Raw genomic sequence first — 24623 nt, 5'->3', positions numbered from 1 at the left:
GTGTGTGTGTGTGTGTGTGTGTGTGTGTGTGTGTGTGTGTGTCGAAGACTTGGTCATCCAGACACGGTTTGTGTGTGTGTGTGTGTGTGTGTGTGTGTGTGTGTGTGTGTGTGGAAGACTTGGTCATCCAGACATGGCTTGTGTGTGTGTGTGTGTGTGTGTGTGTGTGTAGAGGACCGGGTCATCCAGACACAGGATGTCCCCAGTGGGCACAAGGTCAGAATAAGATCCTAACAGATCCTCAAAGCTGAAAGTAACATCTTCATATTTTTTTCCTCCCCTCAGAGAACTCTTTGGTATTTACCTATGTACACAATACGAGGGGGAGGGAGAATCTTCCCCACCCTCTTCCTTCGCCCCGGCCAGAAATCCATGGTCAATACATTTAATTCGAGGTCACTATACTCCCAATCAGAAGGGACAATACTCCCCAAACGTTCCCAGAATCGACAATCCCCCATGAAACATTGAGAAACGCCAGTCTTGTATTTCGTTCATTTTGTAAAGCAGGATAACGACATAGCTTTTCGCACGATCTCCAAGTCGACGATGATGATCAAAAGTTTGGATTAGAGAAGCAATATTGATCTCCCGTGTTATCATGGCGACCTAACCCACGTTGGGTTCTAAACTCATGATGGTATGGATTCCCCTCACCCCCGAAAGATCCACACCAAAACTGCCTCTTGAAGTGCGTAAACACTGAGTGTATCTTGTGTGGAAGACGGGAATGAGAAGTCAGCAAACAGGGGCCAAGGAGTGTGTGTGTGTGTGTGTGTGTGTGTGTGTGTGTGTGTGTGTGTGTGTGGTGAATGATATCAGCGGACATCACTTTGATAAGTAGGGCGTGGCTCGCTAGAAAGTGATTACTTTTCATTTATAGTCACCATTAGGGCGACGGGATGAGAAAGCACTCCTTTGTGGCGAAGGGAAATGAAAAATTGGTATCTCTTAAGAAATCTTTCCCTCCCTCCCTCCCATCCTCCCTCCCTCTCTCTCTCTCTCTCTCTCTCTCTCTCTCTCTCTCTCTCTCTCTCTCTCTCCCAGCAGAAGTTGCGGTGCGGGCAAGGCTCAGGCAGGGAGGGAGGGAGGTATATTAGAGTCTTGGGAGAAGCTGCTGGTATGGTACGTGTTTAAAACTTTTTCCTTTTCATCTCCCGGGAGATGTGATAAGGATGGGAGATTTATTACCGTAACAAGATGAAAATATGATTATGTGCCGCCGGTAATTTAGCTTCATTCATCATTGGGGTGAGGGGAAGGAAAGAAGGAGGGAGGGTGAGAGAAGGACGGCGAGGGGGGAGAAGGAGGAGGAGGAGGAGGAGGAGGAGCAGGTACCCACGAGTACCTACGACGAGATTTTGCCTTTGAGACGAGACCAGGACTTAGCCCTCACCGCTGAGATAGATAGATAGACAGATAGACAGATAGATATAGATAGATAGATAGATAGATACATACATAGAGAGAGAGAGAGAGAGAGAGAGAGAGAGAGAGAGAGAGAGAGAGAGGCAGCCGTGGTCAGGCAGGCCACCACCAGGCAAAATATCACCCTGACATTTCTCCGTGGAGCCGCCTGGCGCTCTCGAGGGCCTGGCTTCTGTGAGGGGGTGTCCCTCCTCCGTCCTCCCAGCTAGGCCCTCCACCCCAAGGGGGAGGCCGGGGCCCAGCCGGGGCCGGCCGACGTGGCGGGGCGACCGCATCACCCGCTCACGATAGACTGACTCGCCATCGATCACATCAAAAGTTTATGGCATGACGGGAGTGGTGCGTCGCCGACGACGACGAGATGGAGGAGGAGGAGCAGGAGGAGGAGGAAGTAGAAGAAACAGTAGTAGAAGAAGAGTAAGTAGTAGGAGGAAGGAGGAAGAAGATGAAGAGGAGGAAGGAGAAGGAGAAGAAGAAGAAGAGGAGGACTTGGCTCGGTAGACGGAGTTTGCCATTGGCGTCAAGAAACACGCCACAATCGGGTCGCCAACTTTTTTGCCGTTAGTGGAGGGAGGAAGATGAGGACGGCAAAAGACCTCTAAATACCAGGGTGACATTTTTGACCGGTCGTGTCCGGGAGGGAGGGAAGGAGGAGCGGGTGGTGGTCTCGTCCCCAAGGGATGGCATATTTAAGGAGGGAGGAGGGAAAGGACGACGCCCTCCCTGTTACGACCTTTACCACACACCACCACACACCCCACCACACACCCTAACACACACCCCAACACACACCCCCAACACACACCACAACACACACCCCAACACACCCCAACACACACCCCCAACACACACCCCAACACACACCCCAACACACACCCCCACACACACCACCACACACCCCAACACACCACCCCAACACACACCCCAACACACACCCCCACACACCCCCACACACACCCCAACACACACACCAACACACACACCCCAACACACACCCCACCTCACACCCCACCACACACCCCAACACACACCCCAACACACACCACCCCAGACAAAACGAGGGGTTATGGGGGGAGGAGAAGGTGGGAGGGGGGAAGGTGATGATCTCTGAGGGAGTGAGTGAGTGGGAGATGGTAACAAACGCCCCCCACCTCTCTCTCTCTCTCTCTCTCTCTCTCTCTCTCTCTCTCTCTCTCTCTCTCTCTCTCTCTCTCTCTCCCCGTCTCCCATGATTAATGAAGGCACATCATCAGGAGACTACCTATACACGACCCTGCTAACCCATATCATAACTTTATTAAGACTAATGGATTCATTAAATTATTTTTGACCCCACCCTCCCTCCCTCCCTCCCTCCCCCCACTTCCCTCTCACCAGGGTCTACCTACCCACCTAACCTCCCCCTCTCCATTCTCACCAAGACCTCACTCCCTATTCTCACCAGGACCTACGAATGATCCTGTAACGCTTTAGGGGCCGAGAGATAGATAGATAGAGAGATAGATAGATAGATAGATAGATAGAGATAGATAGATAGATAGATAGATAGAGAGAGAGAGAGAGAGAGAGAGAGAGAGAGAGAGAGAGAGAGAGAGTGGAATGGATGGTCTTGGTACGAACCATTTGTTGTGTGGAGAGGGTGGTTTTGAAATTCGGAGGTGTACGAGAGAGTCGGATTCTGCTGGTTGGGGCCGATTCTGTCTCCTGTCTACTACGGACGAGACGAACAGTGAGAGAGAGAGAGAGAGAGAGAGAGAGAGAGAGAGAGAGAGAGACAGAGAGACAGAGAGAGAGAGAGACAGAGAGAGAGAGCAGCAGCAGTTCACTACTGACGCGCCTCCAACACCACCTTTTTGCTGTGCCCATCTTCTTGTTCGCAATCCAGATGGCATTTCAATCCCTTGAGCACGTTGGTACGAACCCTTTTGTCGCGACGGCACGACCCTTGGGTACGATACCGTCGCGCTCAAGGGTCGTACTGTCGTGCTCATGGGTCGTACCGTTCTTTCATCCCTCTGTGAATCAGACGCTCTCTCCTCTCCTCTCCTCTCCTCTCCTCTCTCTCTCTCTCTCTCTCTCTCTCTCTCTCTCTCTCTCTCTCTCTCTCTCTCTCTCTCTCTGAGCGCGCCTGGGACCCAGACAGTCTGGTAATTGTCATATACATCTTGTCAGAGTTTAATGAGCCTATTAGCGCATCGCCCTGATCTCTCACATAGGATGTGGGGGGATATGAAATACCCATTATAGGAGACCGGCAGATGAAGTGCTGTCTTTTGGTGTGTGTGTGTGTGTGTGTGTGTGTGTGTGTGTGTGTGTGTGTGTGTGTGTGTGTAAATGCCTTATCATTTAAGAATGTGTACATTCCCTTTTTATCTATGTGTGTCTACGTGTGTATATATGTGGTTGTGTGTAAGTGTATGTTGTGTGTGTGTGTGTGTGTGTGTATATATATATATATTCGTGTGTGTGTGTGTGTGTGTGTGTGTGTGTGTGTGTGTGTGCGCGCGCACGCAACAGCTTAGTTTACTGTATGTATGTATGTATGCATGTATGTAATGTGTTGCTATGATCTCGTGTCTTTAAAGATACATATATAGATTTTCTGTAAATGTGTATGTATGTATGTATGTATGTATGTATTTTTCTTCTAAACATTCTTGTTTGTCACTGTATGAAGACATCCGATTATTTATGGATATGTGTAGTGGATGGAATGGCTATCCGGAGTTAATGGTCGCTATCAGGACGCCAAAACCTGTACTGTACGTGTACACATATGTTGGGTTGGGGCTTTCTCGAATGCCAGAGTCGTTAGTGGCAACCAGTGCCTCGTCCTAATTAGCAGGTAATTAAGCCCGGACTCTTAAATCCCCTCCACCAGGTGTTGAAGCTTGGTCTCAGACCGTAGTGTATACATTCTTAATGTATATACATACGTATGTATATGGGTAGGTGGGCGTGTATATGTGCCAACTTGTATCATTTTCTGCATCCGTTTTCTACGTTCTCTTTGGTCTCTTAAAAGGAGGGACTCGATCATTACTGCTTCTCACGGTATTTACTGCGCCTTCGGCAAACATCAGGGGCGTCTCTCTTTCGACTCGTTGTCGTGACATAGACACGTCAATAACTTTGTATATACATCGAATGAACTTTTCCCTTTTTATAAAAATTCTATATACGAAAAGAGTCCCACCCATTCGTTACCATGGATTTAAGGCCTGAAAGAAAAAAAATAAAATCAAATCTGGACATCCATCCTTCACGATTATCCTCCTCATCACTTAGTCACCAAACGTCGTCAAAACTTCGCCAAGCATCGGACTCCACCTTACACTAATCACTAGAGTAAGTATAAGTAGTTGCTATTTAAGTATCTGCCGCGGGCGACTCGACTAGAGCACACTCAAAATGGCGGAGGAGCGTGTGGCAGCGACCCAAGAACCCCCTCCCGCCCAGGACCCTCGCGAGGGAGGAGGTGGTGGTGGTGGGTGGTGGAGCAAGACCCCCGAACGTCTCCTGCAGGAGGAGCACCTGAGGTTAATACTGTGTCTTCATGATTTGCCTCACAAGGAAACGGAGATCATTATATACCAACCCCTCGCCCTCCTTCTGCCCCCAGGACGCCCCTCGCCCTCCTTCGCCCCCAGGACGCCCCCCGCCCCCAGGTCTCTCTTTTCCTTGGGGGGGAGGAGGGGGCGGTATTTTGGGATTCGAATGGGGTAAAGTTAGATGGGCTCCTTTTTTTTTGCGGGGGAGGAGAGGGAAGGTCCTCAAAGAAGCTTTTTGCTCTTTCCGTCCGCTGGCGTATGGTACGGCCTCGTTCAAGGGTGACTTTTCGTTCGAGTTGTTGCTTCTTCAAGGCGGAGCCAATATGTATATATACTTAGTTATATGAAATGATTATTGCACCCAAAAACATATTGCTAGTATTATGTTCATTTAATGTTACGTTACCCCAAAAAATATAATGTGTTCTAAGGACATTTCAAAGCGACTGATTTTAAGTCATGTTCATTCAATTTCGAACCAAACAAATGTACCTTGACCGTCTTTATACAGCCGAGGAGGCACAGGAGAATAGCATATTTAGTCTACCAGAAATCACAAATGTGAGGCAAATCACGTCCTTCCTTCAACCATTGCTTCCTTAGGTCACCATATGTGTGTGTGTGTATATGTCCTCCTCCTTGAGATCATGACATATCTCTTTTTCCCTCCTTCATGTCTCCCTCGAAGAGGGTCCTGGCGGGTGGCTTGACCACCCCTTGAACGCTCTCTCGCGCCGAAATAATCGAAATGAAACTTAAAGTGTTTAGAAAGACTCTTGGAAAGCTCTCTATAAGGACTAGGATCAAATATAATCTATCATTTGGCTTGTTTATGTAGATTCGGAAAAATACTTATCACTATTGCAATATCGTAATAGAATTGGATCGTCTTATAGCCTACCCTAAAACACTAGTAAAACACTTGTCTTATTAGTTCCAAGTGCACCTCAGGGGGGAGGGGGAATGTCTGGTATGGAATGTCTTCATCATCGAGAACAGAAGAGCTGAAGATATTCAATGGTCTATACAATTGTATTTACATGCATGTATAATGGGACCCCCTTTGGTCGTTGACTATGTTCGTTGTTTATGAAACATGGCACCCTTTAAAATATCATCAAAGAGGGTGGCTGGGTAACGCAAAAAAAATAACCGTAATATTAACAATAAATAGGCAATAAATAGTTTCATTCATCCTATACTAAGAGTTACTGTGACGTCAGGGGAGCTTCGCGAAACCCGGTGGCCAGAGCGTTTGAAAAGTGGGCAGCTCCCAGAGGCGCGGCCTGCCACTCTGGGACAGCCCGACTCGCCCGCCCTGTCCTCACACAAATGTACACATATTTTTTTGTTTAGGTTTTTTTGGTTTTGATCTTGCGAGAGAATCTGGAAAAAAGAACATTATGATTTTTTTTTCCCTTTCTTCACCTTTACACCCTCAACTTTGGACAGTCGAATAAAGATGGCAACAATATCAAATATAACAGTAATGTTTTGATCATCATTGTCCAGCGACGCTGCGGCGCCACCAAAATTTGTGTATCAGACCTGAGAGTTCGTCCTCCCAGCACAAGAGAGAAGACGTCGCCCCCGTCGGGAGGTCCGGAGGGGTTTGCGACGCGGGTTTGTGAGCAGCGTCCCGAAGCCACCGACTGGGGAAGGAGACAGTCTGTATGGTGACACGCTTGTAAGCTTGCGACGGCAGTGGGTTGCCGCCTCCGGAGAGAAAGTGCCTGTGGCGGTTGTTGTCTCGAGGCTCTACACACGTGTGCACAGGAAGCCACGTCTTCGGGATGTGTGTGTGTGTGTGTGAGGGGAGGGTTGGTGGGGTGGGGGACGCTGCTGACCCCTGCCACGCTCTCCGGTGGGTGGCCGCGTAGGCGTGGCTCTTTTTTTTTTTTTCTTTATTTTTTTTGCTGGGCGGCGGGCGTGGGCGTGGGTCGGGACGGTGGGTTTGTACGGTTCAGGCGGTTGCGTGGAGGGCACGGCTAAGTTGTGTCCACCCGAAGCGGATCTGGCGACGAGGAAGGCAGCGGCATGTCCTTGAAGCAGGCAGACTCGTAGTGCTTGTTGAGGTACGACTTGAGTGCGAAGGACTTGTTGCAGCGTTTACACCTGAAGTTCTTGAGCTGAGAGTGTGTCTGCATATGCGCGCGCAGATTGGATCGGTCAGCGAAGGACTTGCCGCAGTGAGCACATCCGAAGGGCTTCTCCCCGGTGTGGGACCGCATGTGACCCTGCAGCAGCCAGGGGCGGGAGAAGGCCTTGCCGCAGACGCCGCACCGGTGCGTCAAGTTGTGCGTCAGGACGTGCATGGCAAGCGCCGGCATGCTGACGTAGGCCTTCCCGCACACGTGGCAACGACGCGCGTTGCCGGAGTCGAGGTCGCGATGCGTCTGCTTGTGGCGCGACAGGTTGGATGAGGTGGCGTAGTGCTTGCCGCACTCGGAGCACGTGTACCGCGGCTTTTCCGTTCCTTCGCTTCCTCGCCGCTTCGATCTCCCGTCGCTGACGAAGAACGCCTCGTACGTGTAGGCGACGGTGCACGCCTTGCTTTGGCTGTTACCCTCCGACTGGAGCTCCAAGCCGCTGTTACTTTCGCCGTTGGGGAGGTGGTAAGGAGGAGGGGCGGGCTGCGGCGACGGGTGAGGGTGAGACAGGGTGTGGTACTCGAGGGTGTGAGGCGAGGGAGGCGTATGTGGCGGGGAGTACTCGGCCACGCGGGCGGTCGACAGATCGAGTATGGCGTGGGCCGTGCTGAGGTCCTCAGGCGGACGGTCGTACAGGGCAGGAGGTCGCGTCGTCAGGTTGATGGGTTCCTCCGGCGGCTCCTGCCGGGTGTCGTACTGGGGACACAGCGGCGCTAGCGACACCAACCCTCCGGGGGACAGCCCACTCAGGCTCTCCGTGGGTGTGAGGGCGCGGCCGTGGGCGTCGGGTGAGGGCGTCAGGGGCAGGGCCACGGGTCCTGGAGGGCTGTAACCGCGGCCGTCTGCCACGTAACCTGGGAAGAGAGAGAGAAAGAGATCCTCATTAGCAGTTGATCCTCTGAGACTAATAACGTGAAGATCCCCACAACAAATATCTATCCTTATCTATCTATTTCTCAACATGACTATCACCCTCCTTATCTCTGTGTGTCGTTATGACCAAATATTTTGGAAACTGGACTTAAACACCACTTCATTTACGTTTAATTGTCATTCCTAATTTAGGTGCACTTGGTCTTGACATGGGCGGTGTAGGGTTGAGAACAACGTGAAAAATATATATAGATGATACAACGAGAAAGAAAAGATAAATGGTAGAAATATGGAGAAAGGCAACGCAGATCTGCCGGGTGTAAGCGGGCGAAGAGACGAATAAGAAAGCTTCGTCGGTAAAGGTTTTGTCTTTATTGGAGTGCTAAGTCGATGATGGCCAGGCTTGAATGAGGATGAAGATAATCTCCAGATGGTAGAGCTACCTGTGGGAGGATGAAGGATGTGGAGGAGGTAGTTTACTGTAAATATGTGGGATAGAGGTTTCTGTCCTCCAGGAGGTGAAGTCTTCTAAATACTACGAAGCCAAATGATTACCATAAGAGCAGCACTAAGTGGGACAAAAGGAATGTCATGAATGGGACAAAACAGAGACACTCCACAAGGCAGAGTAAAAAAAAAGGAAAGATAAAAAAAACTGAAGATCAAAAGCAGATGTGAGAGACACACACACACACAGAGAGAGAGAGAGAGAGAGAGAGAGAGAGAGAGAGAGAGAGAGAGAGAGAGAGAGAGTGAAGAAGAGAGAGTGAAGAAGAGAGAGAGGAGGGTACAAAGGGCAGTGCAGGGGGCTTCACACACACACACACACACACACACACACACACACACACACACACACACACACACACACACACACACACCACCAGAACAAAACCTGCCAACAAAAGGAAGGTCCTCCTGGAGGTGGCACTACGCCGAGCTCAATTGTCGGGTCCAACAGCTCGAGGGCCACCTGCCTTCTGGAGGAGGAGGAGGAGGAAGAGGGGTCAGCAACTCTGGAGAGTCAGTTGGCTGCTGAAGGAGTAGGGACAGCGGTTCGGGGTGTCAGGTGCCTCCTGAGGGAGGAGAGGGGGAAAAACCACCTCAAGCGGCTACAGACGAAGATGCTCACTGTCGTTCTGGGTTATTCCAACATACATTCGCTCGAACGTAACGAGTCGTTTAAGGTTCAGAGTAGTTCGACGTTAAACTCTGCTCGTTTGACCCCTTGGACATAACAGTATGGCTAAGGCTATGATTCTCAAGAGTCGTGCAAAACAATTATACCATCATCACGAGCAATATCACCGTCGTGTTCAAGGATCGTACCTTCGTGTTCGACGATTGTACTGTCGTGCTCAAGGATTGCACAGTCGCGTTCAAGGATCGTCCCGTTGTGCTTCAGGGAACTCTGTTTCTAGGGGCTAAAAGGTAGAATGCTACTTGTGTTTCAAAGGCTTTTTGGTGAAAAACCGGCCCTTTTTTGTGTGCATTCAGTATTCAGGTGTTACTTAGTGCTGTGTACATGCAACAGCTGCTTTTGATAACTTTGCCACAGATTCTTGGTACATGTATAGATCAGTCTGTGTCGTTGCAGTTTCCACATAGTGGCATATTCAGAGCAGCTTCCTTTTCCTTATATCTCTCAGGAGATTCTTAGAATACTCACACCTTGGGGTCTGAGGAATGCCGGGATGTTCTTGTGATGGTGGGTCAACCATCTGACACAGTTGTTTTTGTGTGTACCTTTTTGACGATTCGTTGTATTCGTTTGTATTTCGGGGGCAACTCTGTGACGTCTGTCAGTTGCCTAAACCTAAAGTCGTACTAGAGTTTCAACTTGTAATGATGATGTAATGAGCCCAGTAGCACGATAGATTAGTAGATAAGCTGCCAGAGAACTTCCAGTGAAGGTTAAAGTATGCAGTCCACCATTCAGGGCTTGATATACTCGTGCAGACCATCTCATTGGGTGACAGGATGACTGTAGTCAAGGTGGAGTGTACGTTAATTGGCTGGCGAGTTGAAGACTTTATGGGACAACAGAAATGGTGGGAAACACTATGATTGGCTGAGAGATGAAGCCTCAAGAGGAAAGGGAATGTCTGATTGGCCGAGAGGGGGCTCATACCAGTGACCGCTACTAAGGCGCTGATTGGCTGTGCTGAAACAGCAAGAGAAAAGTAGTGACGAGGAATTCGCTTATTGGTTGGAGTTGATAATCAAGAGGGTGATAAGCCAAGAGGAACAAACCGGATGACGAGGAGATGAAGTATCAAGGGGACAATGGAAGTAGCGGGAGAGGCGCTGATTGGCTGGGAGCCGAAGCCTGAAGAGGTCGGTGATGGTGGCGGGAACTGCGCTCATTGGCCGAGAGCTCATGCCTTCGAGGAGACTGATGGTGGTGGTGGTGGTGGGGAAGGTGTCCATCGGCTGAGAACCGAACACACAGCATCCTTCCGGCGATACGTCCTCGTGCATTAAGATGAGACAACAAGACTTGACGTGTAGAATCAAGAGAGCTCCGACCCGTCCAAGAACTCGATGCATCATGGGAAAGTTGACTAGGGTGAAGAGGTGAGCCTTCCAGAAAACGGAGGCAGAGGTGAAGAGCTGCTGGGTTCGACGAAGAAAAGTAAAGGTCTCGTAAATGCTCCTCTTGTCCGATGGTAACAGTTCCCTGGCACGGTATTCGTTCTATTTGGATTTGTGAGCATCCTGGGGATTTTGAGAGATTGTAACTCTAAATATGTTGATGCACTGAGGATGATCAGTATGACGGCAATTGGAGTTTAATTAGTTATTTTTTGTAGAATTTCATTAAAACTACAGCAGTCTGTGTAGCGTTTCTCAGTATTTCTTTTGGTTCCGTCGTATTCAGGACTACCAAGCGACATGAATATCAAAGTATGTGTGTTTGTGTGTGTGTGTGTGTGTGTGTGTAGTTCATATATGTACTGAACTAGGAGGGTGTTCGTCACTCGTAGGAGCCCACCTCGTACTTTCTTCATTGTCACAGACTTTTTTTAATCATCTTGTGTGTTCACTGCATTCCCTCTCCCATAACATATTTTACTCCATTCGTTCACCACTCTCATATTGCAGATGTACTTCTTTACATCTTGCCTCAAGAAATTTTTCGTCTAATATTTATTTCTATGGCCTCTTCTCTACCCCTACATCATTTGAAGAACTTGACTTTCCACGTCGAGTTTGTTTTAAATCTGGTTCAGTCGACTTGAAGGTTGTTTTCAGGTTACCCCGTACTAATGTCGTTTCCACGGTGAAGGGGAAGTTTAAGGTCTTTCAGCCCTTCCTTGTACCTGGGCCATCTTACTTCCGGTAACATCTTTGTCGCCATCTTCTGGACCTTTATGAGTTCGTTGTTACTTCTTAAAGTGTGGTGACCAAAGCTGCAAAACTTGTTTTGGCCTTATTGCGGGATGTGAACAGCTTACTTGAATATTTCTACATTTTTATTCTTAAATGTCATTCTGATATTTGCCAGCAGACAGTTTGTCTCCTTTACTATTCTCCTAATGTGGGACTCTGGTGAAAGTTTAGGGAAGATGTCAACTCCTAAATGTATGAATGTAATTACCTATTTATAGTTTTGCTTTTTGTACTGCACGGGAAAAGGAGTTTTACTCTTGTGTGAGGGCGTCCCCATCTGCATATATTCGTCCATGTGTGTTTATCTTGTGTGTGTGTGTGTGTGTGTGTGTGTGTGTGTGTGTGTGTGTGTGTGTGTTTAAGCATGCATTTGTGTTTGTCTTTATCTGTGGTGCGTTGATGCGCCTCTTTCCGGACACACACACACACACACACACACACACACACACACACACACACACACGCGTAACCGCAAGCGCATCCACTTGACATTTCGCAAGTCCTCGTTATCTGTTGTAAGCAGCAACGTAAAAGGCACTTCACAGCTCCTCCATCAGTTCAGAATACGCATGGCACTTTAGGTCTCAATCCTCTATAGCGGGAGGAGAGAGGAGAGGAGAGAGGAGTTTCAACCCCATCACCATCACATCACAGATCCGGGAGTCTGACACAGCTATAAGGTTCCCCATAATACCGCCAGAGGCGCTCATCCTGACGAGAAAACTTTGGGGGTCTTTCCAGGAGCAATCTTATAACGGTGTGTGGGTGGGGGAGGAGAAGATGATATCTTCTCCCAGGATAGCCTCCGAAGCCGAAGCTGCAGCACCGGTGCAGACGATGTATCGTAAAAACCAAAGGGAATGATTATGCATCTCGTAGATGACTGCTAGGGAATGCTAGAACGACAGGGTATGTTCAACTGGAAGAAGAAGAAGGAAGAAAAAAACGGATAAAAGAAAATACAGGCACAGAAAACGAAAATATATATACTAGATCCCCCACTGCCTCCAAATCTTCAAATCCAAACCTAAGCCATAAAAGCGAAAAAATAGGCCATTCCAAGTACAATTTTTCCCCACGCGGGATTCAGCAAACTGGGCGAGAGAGAGAGAGAGAGAGAGAGAGAGAGAGAGAGAGAGAGAGAGAGAGAGAGAGCCTCATCAGACATTCCTGCAGCGTCAGCACTAAGACAATGCCAACATCGATTGCGTCTTCCGCATCCTACGTCCCAACCCTCCCACGCATTCCCGGCCTGAGAGAGAATTCCCGACCGAGCCCAAGTCAGAGCCGGAGCCTCGGATCCGGACCTTTGTTTTGAAATTGCAGGATGGGGGGAGGAGGTGTAGTGTATATGTTGGGGAATGGGTGGGGGGGAAGAAGGAGAAGAAGATGAAGGCAGGGACTTCAGAGTTTGAAAATCTTGTGATGTAATTTGTTGGCTTCAAGAAGGCTTTATCGTATGTGGGGTTATGATATAGTGGGAATACTGGTAGCTGTTGTAGGAAATATAATACATATAATTTTCACTTTATATCACTTTTTAAATCTCAGTTCATTACTTTCAGTCCAGCAATATGCAACAATTATTTTGTTTTTAGGGCAATGTTAATGATACATATCAATTATGAATACCCTAGGACCGTTTTCTGAAAGTATCTTGGTGTGAAAGTATCTTGGTGTTAACCCATCTCCCATCTCCCAGAGGCTCCGACCAACCCCAAGGCTGCGCTGTGCTCAGTAGCAGTGGCAGGAGGAACCCCCTTGAACCGAGTTCTTTGACGAGACTAGACTCTCTTTCGCCATCTGACGATGATACAGCCTCGCCAAAGGTGACCTTTATGTGCAGTATGACCTCGAATAGGTGGAGTCGGAAGCAATATATATATATATATATATATATATTAATAGATATAATTATATCATATATAAATATATATATATTTATATATGGAAAAAGGGTCACAATTGCGTGTGATCAAGATATTTCTATGATCCACGGGAAAATGAAACACGAAAAGTTCCAAGTGCACTTTCGTGTAATAATCACATATCATGGAGAACAATAGAAATATAACAGTCAGTTGATATATATATATATATATATATAATATATATATATATAAAATATATATATATGACAATTATATAAATATCCCTAGTATGGATAAAGAATATTACAGATTTCTTTCATATAAGTATGGTAAAGTTTTTTTCAGGGTTTCAAAGTCTGTCTATCCAGTAAAATGTTAATGGTGAAGCAAAGTATCTGCTCCGGCGGCGGCCGAATCTTAACCTCTCTTTTTCTTTTCTTTTTTTCTCCAAAACGACACTGGCTCATGCATCTTCCCTCGGCTCCATCCTCTTTCTTAGCGCTCACATTCGCTAATCGGAAATGGGAATGGTGTATAAAAACTATTATATAAATACTATTCATAACATATAAGATATAATACCTGCAATTACATTGGTAGTGGATGGGTAGAGAAAGTCAATTGGGAGGTGTTTGATGGAAAAAACTTGAGAGTGAGTTTAATACTGATGCGCATCTCACAGCGATGAACCATGAAGCGGAAGGACTCACTACGGTGGGGGAGGCCGCAATTTTGGGACTAAAAAGTGATGTAGCGAGTCCAGCACACGTTTGCTCTCCCGGCCATATAGCTAAATTAAAATGGAGTAGGTTTTTTTTTGATGAGGAATATGACGTGTTCTATCAACAATGTTGTATGTTTGCGAGGCGTGGGCTAGGATAAGATGTGCGCAGGAGATGGAGGTGCTGGAAATGAGATGTTTGAGGACAATGTGTGGTGTGAGGTGTTTGATCGAGTAGTAACGTAAGGGTTAAGAGATGTGTGAAATAAAAAGAGCGTGTTGAGGAGAAAGAGGGTGTTTTGAAATGGTTTGGCACATGAGAGAATGAGTGAGGAAAGATTGACCAAGAGGATATATGTGTCGGAGTGAGGGAACGAGAGAAGAGGGAGACCAAATTGGAGGTGAAAGATGGAGTGAAAAAGATTTTGTGCTGATCGGGGCTCTAACATGCAGGAGGTGAAGGGGGCAAGAAAGAGTGAATTGGAGCGAGTGTATACAGGGTCGCAGCACCTCCTTAAAACTCTCTCTCTCTCTCTCTCTCTCTCTCTCTCTCTCTCTCTCTCTCTCTCTCTCTCTCTCTCTCTCTCTCTCTTTCTCTCTCTCAATTTCCCTCTCATTCAGAACTTTGTTGGAATGGTTTCCGTCTTCAAAGCACACCAACGTTCAACAAAAGCGAATCACAACCGCGAGCCGTGCATAACCCATTGTGTGGATGGGTAAATAAAAAAACGGCACAGTTTGATGGCATTACCGTCACTTTGAGAGAGTACACACACCCACCCACACACACACACCACACCACACGGTCAGACTCCACCCCGACGCCGCACTGTCTCGAATAAGACAGCCAGAACATTAGCGAGTCCGCACCCGCATCTGCTGCTCTCCCTCGGCTTCAGATTATAGTCTTGTTCGTATAATTTCCCGGTGATGTGCAGCACTTTAGGGAGGAGACGCGAGGGAGGCGCCCGAGATGTTTACTAAACCAACACAGTTTTAGTTATTTTGATGCAAGATTAAGACATTTCGTTTGTTGAGCGGGGGACTCATTTGACCACTTGTTTTCTTATCTTTCAGACCTAGTTCATGACCGCTTGTTCATAAATATGTCTTGAGAGACTTAAAAGAAGGGTTATTGTTATGTAAATCAGGAAGGAACGTGTTTGTTTGATTCATCCCTACAGTTTTCCACCATATAACTTCCTCGTCTCCTTGCAACCCTTTACACTCCGTTCCTGTTTAATGGATTTATTTCCACCCGTTCTGCACCTCCAGGTTCTTAAAATACAGCAAGTAAGAGTGAATTACACACACACACACACACACACACACACACACACACACACACACACACGCACACACACCTCATAAAAGGAATAAAGGAGAAAAGGAAAACAGGCAAAAACAAGGAGTCAACCTTCTCAGCGTTCCTTACAGCCCCCTTCGTAACGTAAAGACGTGCAGACGTGTAAGAAGAAGCATTAGACAGTCATCCAGACGTGGCAGACAGACAGATGTACAGGGCGTGGTGACAGAGCAACAGACATAAGCGCAGAAATGGCCAGAGAAGCAAACAGAAAGACGTGCAGAAGCGGGGACAAGATCAGCAGATAGACGTGGCCACAAAAGCAGCAGACAAAGAGGTGCAGACGTGACGGTAAAAAGCCACAGACACGCAGACAGACAGACAGACGTGGCTGCAGGAGCACCAGACGGACGTAAAGAGCCGCGGGTGAGCGGAGGTATAAGCATCAGTGCGAACCCCTGTGTCGGCCTCCTCGTAGGTCAAGGGTTCTCCTTCTGGGAGAGTCACGAGGGAGAGAGTGAGAGGGAGAAAGAGGGAGAGCTAAGGGGGAAAGCTGAGAGAGAGAGAGAGAGAGAGAGAGAGAGAGAGAGAGAGAGAGAGAGAGAGAGAGAGAGTTAGGGGAGCGAAATGGAGGGAAGAGATAGGGTGGAAGGGAGAGGTTGAGAGCAACGAGAGCTGGGGCTGATGATGAGGGAGGATAGTAAATGGGGAGGTGATGGAAATGGGGATGTTATAGGAACATAGGGTTGGGTGAGAAGAGTGATGGGGGGAGAGAGGAATTGGAATAGATGGTGGGAGGGGGGGAAAGGGGATGAGAAGAGGTACTAGTAATGGGAAAGAGTCGGTAGAAATGGGAAGGATGGACGAATGAAGGGGTAGTGTTTATGGGAAGGGAGGATGGGAGAGGGGATAGTTCGAAAGCGAGAAGGATAGAATAACAAGATGATATTTTCTGGAGAGATGATGAAATTACCGTCTAGTGTTTTGTACATACTGAACATGGGATGTTCCCCTGACATAGAATTTGGATGCTTCCTAACTTAGAACATGGGATGCTCCCTCTGTAGAAGATGGGATACCCTCAAACAAACTGTCTTATTCCTAGTTTCTTGCCATTTTTCTTTCTGATTGTGTGTGTGTGTGTGTGTGTGTGTTGTAAATTTCCATGTTCTTGTAGGCTTCAGAAAACTTGCATTTCCCGGGTTCATTACCGACAGGTTTTTTTTTTTTGCTGAAAAGCCCTCCCGAGTTGAACAAGTGACACCAGGCTGTGTTGGCCGGTGGCATCACCGTGAGGCATTGGGTGCGTGTGATGTGCCAAGGGCGTCAAATCACAACAGGGACCCAGACAGTTGATGACCGGTATCGGAAGAGAGAGAGAGAGAGAGAGAGAGAGAGAGAGAGAGAGAGAGAGAGAGAGAGAGAGAGAGAGATAAGAGAGAGACGTGGACTCTGTTGAACGCAGGATGAAGCGCCCGTGATGCCCTACAGGTACCGTACGACTGTGGGCCAACAGTGAAGTAAGGACTCAGAGGAGATGTTTCATTCCCACGTTAAGAAAAAAAAAGGGGGGGGGGGGAAAGAGAAAGGAAACATGTTCAACGAGAATCTTATTTGAAGCCAACTACCTCGAGTCTGCCACCTTCGATGGGCGCCATGGACGATGAGCCCGCGCTGACACCGGTAGAGTAATAGGTAGATGAGATAGATCAGTGGGTAGAAGAGTTAGAGTAATGGGTAGATGAGGTACATCAGTGGGTAGAAGAGTTAGAGTAATGGGTAGGTGAGCTGAAGTAGTGGGTAGATGAGCTAGAGTGACGGGTATATGAGTTACAGTATTGGGTACATGAGTTGAAGTAATGGGTAGAGGAGTTGGAGTAATGGGTAGATTAAAAGACTTCTCCGCAGGCTGGCACGGTAGATGGGTAACGCGAGATACAACACGAAGGATTAATGGAAGCGACGCACCACAGAGAACACGAGACTCACCACCGAAGACATCGGTAAAGTACAACTACCACAACCCAGACCGTCGGTGTAACAAGGAAAACAAGTACACGATGGGGGACATCACTTTCCCCACCTCCCTCTTCCCTCTCCCTTCCTTGCGACCTCCCTCTCTCTCTCTCATTCTCCCACCTACCCTCCTCTCCTCTCCCTCAACCCACCCCTCCACCAACCCACCCACTTCCCCTCATCAAACAAGGGCTCCCACAAGAGGACAGACAAACATGCAGAAATAGGGAGCCAATGACGGGATCGTTCAGAGAGAGAGAGAGAGAGAGAGAGAGAGAGAGAGAGAGAGAGAGAGAGAGAGACTCTCTCTCTCCTCTCCAAAATGTGCTTGTACTTCTGCCGGCGACGAGGCTGGAGGTCAACAAATGACCAACATTAGTGCCCTGATACGCTCCTCGATGGGACCATTCCTCGAGGGGGACTTGCGCTGCTTAGAGGAGGAGGAGGAGGAGGAGGAAGGTTGGAGGAGGAGAGGGGCTCAGATTGAGACGCTGGTGGTGGCCATTTAGGTGTGATTTGTCTTTCTTACTTCACCTCTTGATTAAGTTCCTCAGCCTTTTATTTCACGTATTCGCGCTCTCCTCGTGATGGTGTTCTTGAACCTATCTTTTCTCTGGGTAGGAAGATACGTGGCGCAGAGGGCCATGTCTAGTGGGGTACATATCGCAGAGGGCCACATCTAGTGGGGTGCGTGTCGCAGAGGGCCACATCTAGTGGGGTGCGTGCGTAGGGGCTACATCTAGTGGGGTACGTGTCGCAGAGGGCCACATCTAGTAGGGTGTGTGTCGTAGGGGGCCACATCTAGTGGGGTACATGTCGCAGAGGGCCACATCTAGTGGGGTACATGTAGTTAGGGGTGCACGTCGTAGGGGGCCACATCCAGTGATCTGGCTGGCCTCATCAAATTCATGTCTAGTTTCTCGTTCTTTGGTGTCAGTGTGTCTCTGTGTGTGACGGGTGAGAGGAAAGAGAATGGAGAAGTTGTTAAGAGCTCCGCAGATGTTAAAGATCTGGTTCCTAAAGCGTAGAAAGGTTGTATAGGATGAAGGGAAGACGAAGACGAGAGGAGGAAGAGCATTCGATAGCTAGGCTGTTCGAGAGAAGGTAGTCATCGCAATGGTCACTCCTCGAGTGGCTTCGTCTTCACACAAAAACTGTGAGAGGCAGCGCCCAGACGTGTGCTTCGGGACCAAGCTTTTATGGCGAGGCCAGATGCAGACAACTCGCGAGAACAGTGGCCAAAGTAACAGTCGTAGAACAAGGCCAAAAAAAAACAAAAAAAACAGCAGCATGGCGGCGTACGAGAAGAGTTCGTTGGAGAGGGATGATACCAGGGGAATAAGTGAGGCGGAAGGTTTTTGATTCCAACTCTCGCTGGGGGAACAGAGAACCATGAGAATCAGAGGAAGGAAAAGACGTACACCACATCCCGTCAAATGCTCTGGAGATGTCGAGGGCCCACGACAGAAGGGTAACCATAATCCCGGAGAAGAGGACGAGGAGGAGGACGAGTCACACAGTAGACCCAAGTACTGCGAGATCCCCAATGGTGATCGGAAAGAAGAGAATGGGATCCTAAGTGTCTGAGAGAGAGAGAGAGAGAGAGAGAGAGAGAGAGAGAGAGAGAGAGAGAGAGAGAGAGAGAGAGAGAGAGAGCGTTCGCTGGGAGTTTCCAAGACTTTGCAGATAGCAGGAATAAGAGCAATGGGGGTGGGCGTCGGTTGGAGAGGCTGGCTTGGAGCGGTCGCCAGTTCTTAAGGATGGGCTACACCACGAAGGCCAAGCCTTAGGTTATTACACGACTTATACAGTTGTCAGAGGTGGTGTACTGAACCTATCTGTGTACAGAGGGCACATGTAACCTCCCTGACAAACAAGTACTGGTTAGTGAATGATCAATTTCTTCATCTTGTACATATGTGTTTGTGGCAACAATCCTTCATCCTCCTCAATGATGGAAATTGAGGCGCGTTATTTGCTTGGCGGCAGAGAGGTTATTACCTCACATGGACTGAGATCCCATTGGTATCTGATCAGGCCACTCCTCACACGGACTCGTATCCCATTGGTTTCTGGAGTCATTTCCTTATGGACTGGGTTTCTGAACGCGAACCTCTAATTCCGATAATGGCCATAGATTTTTTTTTCTTTTTATCATTTCATATTCTAGACACATCAACAGATGATATATATATATATATATATATATATATATATATATATATATATATATATATATATATATATATATATATATATATATTCGTAAAGAGTGATATGAAGACGAATAAAGTTTTCATTTTTCCTCTTTTGATTAATTTTATTTTTCTTTCTTAATCTTTGATGTTCACTCAGACCACCATAGATTTTTTTTTTCCTAAAATGAAGTTCGTCTCAAAGTTTTAATTGAGATAATATTTTGGTGAGTTGATATTTCTTCAAAGTGTTGGTGTTATAAGTGAAAGTGTGTGACGTATGTATGATTAGAGTGTATGTATGTATGTATGTATGAGTTACGATTTATATTTGCGTTAGAGTATGACTGTATGTTTCATACCTGCTTCAATACTATGGATAATTATTATTATTATTATTATTATAATTATTATTATTATTATTATTATTATTATTATTATTATTATTATTATTATTATTATCATTATTATTATTATTATCATTGTTATTATTATTATTGGTTTTTTATTGTTTATAGTATCATTATTAATAGCATCATTTCCTTGTACGTCCCACACATCTTTGTGACATCTATAACCTCCCCTTCCTATAGTGTGATATACTTTCATATACAGAATTCCTTTTCTACTGTCTTGTACGTTCTGTGATATATTTAGCAGCCCAGTGTCCTCGCCTCGCCTGCCTCCCCAGACTCGGGTGTTACGAGCCAAAATATTGTAGGCTCTTGTTCACCCAGCCGTTCCTTCCAGTGTTATTAGTTCTTCAGGTCCTGTTCTTTTCCCCCCTGGCCTCTCTCTCTCTCTCTCTCTCTCTCTCTCTCTCTCTCTCTCTCTCTCTCTCTCTCTCTCTCTCTCTCTCTCTCTCTCTCTCTCTCTCTCTCCTGCCTCTTTCGCTATCTCTGCTCTTCACTGCACCTGATTCCATTTTTAATTTCCTACCGATTTTATCTTTCTCTGCTTCACTTAATGTGACTCTGTTATTCACCCTCTCTCTCTCTCTCTCTCTCTCTCTCTCTCTCTCTCTCTCTCTCTCTCTCTCTCTCTCTCTCTCTCTCTATCATATGAAGAGTAGTCTTGTCCAGGACCTACTCGAGTTCATCATTTTCCTGCTCCTTATTGGAGCGCAGCCCCGAAACTGCACGAGCCGCATGGAAGGGGAAGTGGGTCCTGGGGTTGTATAATTAAATTATTTCTTTTATTCCTTCCCATCTTCCTTTGTCCTGATTCCATCTTTATTCCCCCCTCTTCAGTTCCCCTATGTTACTCTATCCCTCTTCCCTCTATACTTCTTTCTTGCGTCTCCATCACTGTGTCTTACTTCATTTACGTCTTCCATCTCCTTCACTCACTCCCTTCTGCGTTCTTTTTTTTTCTCCCTCTCTCATTTCATTATTATAACCGATACTCACTTCATATTCTTTCCATCTCTCTCTCTCTCTCTCTCTCTCTCTCTCTCTCTCTCTCTCTCTCTCTCTCTCTCTCTCTCTCTCTCTCTGGCTCTCGATCATCTTCGGGTGAGAGTGTCATTGGGAGAGACAGAGTTGTCTCCAACAGGACGAGACGCACCCAGGGGAACCTCGTCACCACCTGTCCCACAACCCCACCTCTCCCTCTCTCCCACGCTCTCTCTCTCTCTCTCTCTCTCTCTCTCTCTCTCTCTCTCTCTCTCTCTCTCTCTCTCTCTCTCTCTCTCTCTCTCTCACACACACACACACACACACCGTGCCTACTCAGCTGTAGGTAAAGGGGGGAAGTGGAAAGGGGGAAAAGAATATATCCCACAATATCACGAGCCACTGCAGGACCCGAACGCCATTAGCGTCCAGGTCTCTCCTCCCCTCTCCCCCTCCCTCTCCCCCTCCCTCTCCCCCTCCCTCCCCCTCCCTCTCCCCCTCCCCTCTCCCCCTTCCCCCCCCCTCCTCCCCTGAGGAATTTATGTGGTGTAATGCACTTAAGAACGCATCATGCTCGCCACTAATTTGCAGCTCGATGGTAATGTACACTGCAGGCCAGACTGCTTCATCATGTTGGCGGTGCGTCAGACGAAGTGGTAACACCACACACACACACACAGTGTTGAATATATATATATATATATATATATATATATATATATATATATATATATATATAAATTCTCTCTCTCTCTCTCTCTCTCTCTCTCTCTCTCTCTCTCTCTCTCTCTCTCTCTCTCTCTCTCTCTCTAACGATGCAGCTGACGATGGTAACAACTATATCTTCACGATCAAGTAAACCTACGCCATCAACACGAAATCCCTCAGAAAGAAACTGTGAATTAAGAGACGGGAAATATGATTCAAAACTATGAAGAAACAGTGAACGATTTCAGTGAATGGACAGCGAATGTTTTGGCGGCGTCAAGCGAGAATAACTTTCAAAGTTAGGTTCTTGATGAGTCAAGCCGTTGTCACGTACTAGATTTGCAGAGAAAAAAAAGAATAAATGTTAAAATGTCTGTAGCTGAATCGTCAGAGCTACGGTAAAAAAAAGGTCCAGATATCTAAGTCCATTTGCATATCACTTGATTAGAATTTCATCAGACTTATCTAATCAATCTTCATGCATGACTTTTAATGGATAGAAAATGGCTCCCTTCAATCCTCAAATACTTTCCAGTTTAGCAAGATATGTTTTTTTTTTCTTTTTTCCTTTCATTTTTGATGGCAATCTTTTGCTGTATTTAATCTTGATATTAGTGAAAGAATTAAAACGAAACGAATCATTGAGAACACTGATCGACAAACAGAATAAGGTTGACTGAGAAATGGGTACGAGGTCAAATAGGTACGAGGTCAAATAGGTACGAGGTCAAATAGGTACGAGGTCAAATAGGTACGAGGTTAAATAGGTACGAGGTCAAATAGGTACGAGGTCAAATAGGTACGAGGTCAAATAGGTACGAGGTCAAATAGGTACGAGGTCAAATAGGGTAGAACTTGGTGCATTCCTGTAGCAAATGTATATCTATGAGTTGTTTGCGTTCCATGAATGGATTGGGGATGCTGATGGTGATGTTTGTAGAGCGGTGATAGTGAGGAGGGATTTGAGTGAGGTTACCTGGATGTAGAAGAGGGAGAAAATGAATGGTGATGGCTGCACAGCAATGACAGTGAAGAGAGAGTGAATGGTGATGGCTGTAGAACAGTGATAGTGAAGGGAATGTGAATAATGATGGCTGTAGAACAGTGATAGTGAAGATAAAGGGAATGGTGATGGCTGCCTTGCGATGATGGTGAAAAGAAAGTGAATGGTGGGGCTTGTCGCTGAAAGAAATAGTGACGATAGATAGATAGATGATAGTGAAGAGAGAACCAATGAAGATGGTGGGAATGGACGATTTTGCTAGAAGTGAACGGTGATGGTGTATATAGTGAAGAAGATAGTGATAGAGGCAAGGGTGATGATGGGGATGGTTGAGTGGACGCGTGTGGGATGGGACTAGCCATCGTCCCAGACACGTGGATTAATAAAAGTGTGAGAGAGGTGATGAATATGATCTTGGTGATGAACACGTGAGAGTCGTGATGCTACGTGATGAATTACATTAATCACACCTAAGAGAAAGCAGGAGAAGTGAGATATACGTCCGGTTACTATGATTTGTAGAATCATATTTCTTACTTCTCCTGCTTTCTCTTATGTGTGATGAATTACATTAATCACACCTAAGAAAAAGCAGGAGAAGTAAGAAATATAATTCTACAAATCAAAGTAACCGGACGTGCAGGTAATACGAGTTACACACAAGTTCATTTCCTTCAATTTTTTTCTTTTTTTTATCGTCATCATCCCCTCGAACCAAACGAAACAGCTCGGAACGCTCTGCTTCGGTCTGGGCCTGAATCAGGGAGAGAGAGAGAAGGAGAGAGAGAGAGAGAGAGAGAGAGAGAGAGAGAGAGAGAGAGAGAGAGAGAGAGGACGCCTGACTAACAAGGCTAATCAGAGCTAATTACCGACCTCCCCTTTATCGAGATGAAGAGCGGCAACACGTTGTTAAGTTGGAGGAGGAGGAGACCCTCAATTCTCGAATATCCCCGAACGATTAGGAGGGTAAACAAACCCGTTCCGGAGCCTTGCGCGAACCATCAACAGAGGAGAGCTTCGTATGGAAGGAACTCCTGCCTTATATATATATATATATATATATATATATATGACAGGAGGCTTCGAGAGCGACAGAGGGTCTTCATCCTCATCCTAGCGCTACCTTGCGCCAGGTGTAGCTTCGTCACAGCCCGAAGACTGGCGTTATCAAAGGCCGGAAGCGTTAGGTTTGATAAGGACCAGTTTACGTGCTCAGACATTTCGGCTTCGCGAATATCACCGTTCGATTATGATTATCAGTCGTGATCATGTCTTGTCGAAACGTGAAACTGTAAACAGGAGAATATACACAGAGAAAATGCACCATTACATCCGAATATAGATATGAGGGAAACGAATATATATATATATATATATATATATATATATATATATATATATATATATATATATGTGTGTGTGTGTGTGTGTGTGTGATCACATTTAATGGGAAAATAAAGACATAGATGTAAAAGAATTGTCTGGCAGTCTTACATGAAAAATAAAAGCGTCAAAAAAATAAAGGAAAAGAAAAAAAAAGAGTGAGAAAAGAAATTGGGAAGAAGGTTGCAGATAATTGTAGCGGTTGCATCAGGCGCCGGCCCCACGTTCTCTTTCCCCTACCCTTGGGACCCTGCACGTTTTACCCCCCCACACACACACACCCTTCCCCCACCACCAAACCATCCCACCCTCCCCCTTCGTGCCCTCTTTCCCCCCACCTCAAGCCCGGAGTTGCCAAACCCACTCCACCTCTCGTATAAAACCATTTATATATATATATATATATATATATATATATATATATATATATATATATATATATATATATATATATATATATATATTTCTCTCTCTCTTTCTCCTTGCTTCTCTCTCTCTTCTTTTTAAAGAGCCGGTTTCTAAATTCGGGAGAGGCCCGTGTGTACTGGTTAATGCTTATCCGCAAAAGAGGTGCTCGCTCCAGCTACGGGGGGGGGGGGGGGGTGATATCTCGGGCGAAGGGAATGAGTAC

At 46.6% G+C, this 24623-nt stretch overlaps 1 protein-coding gene across 1 annotated transcript in view; it reads right to left on the bottom strand.

Annotated features, from left to right (window-relative positions):
- Positions 1-4596: 4596 nt before the first annotated feature.
- The window catches only part of LOC139761893 (uncharacterized), a 100552-nt gene continuing 80525 nt past the window's right edge, over positions 4597-24623 (bottom strand). The window contains exon 2 of the mRNA XM_071686478.1: positions 4597-7983. Within this exon, the coding sequence (XP_071542579.1) occupies positions 6968-7983 (1016 nt within the window). The 3' untranslated portion in view covers positions 4597-6967. The remainder of the gene's footprint in view (positions 7984-24623) is intronic.

This window comes from Panulirus ornatus, chromosome 42 (assembly GCF_036320965.1).
Source record: "Panulirus ornatus isolate Po-2019 chromosome 42, ASM3632096v1, whole genome shotgun sequence".
In the NCBI taxonomy this organism is placed as follows: Eukaryota; Metazoa; Arthropoda; class Malacostraca; order Decapoda; family Palinuridae; genus Panulirus; species Panulirus ornatus.
The sequence above is the reverse complement of the archived record's forward strand: the minus strand, read 5'-3'. Positions and strand labels throughout refer to the sequence as shown.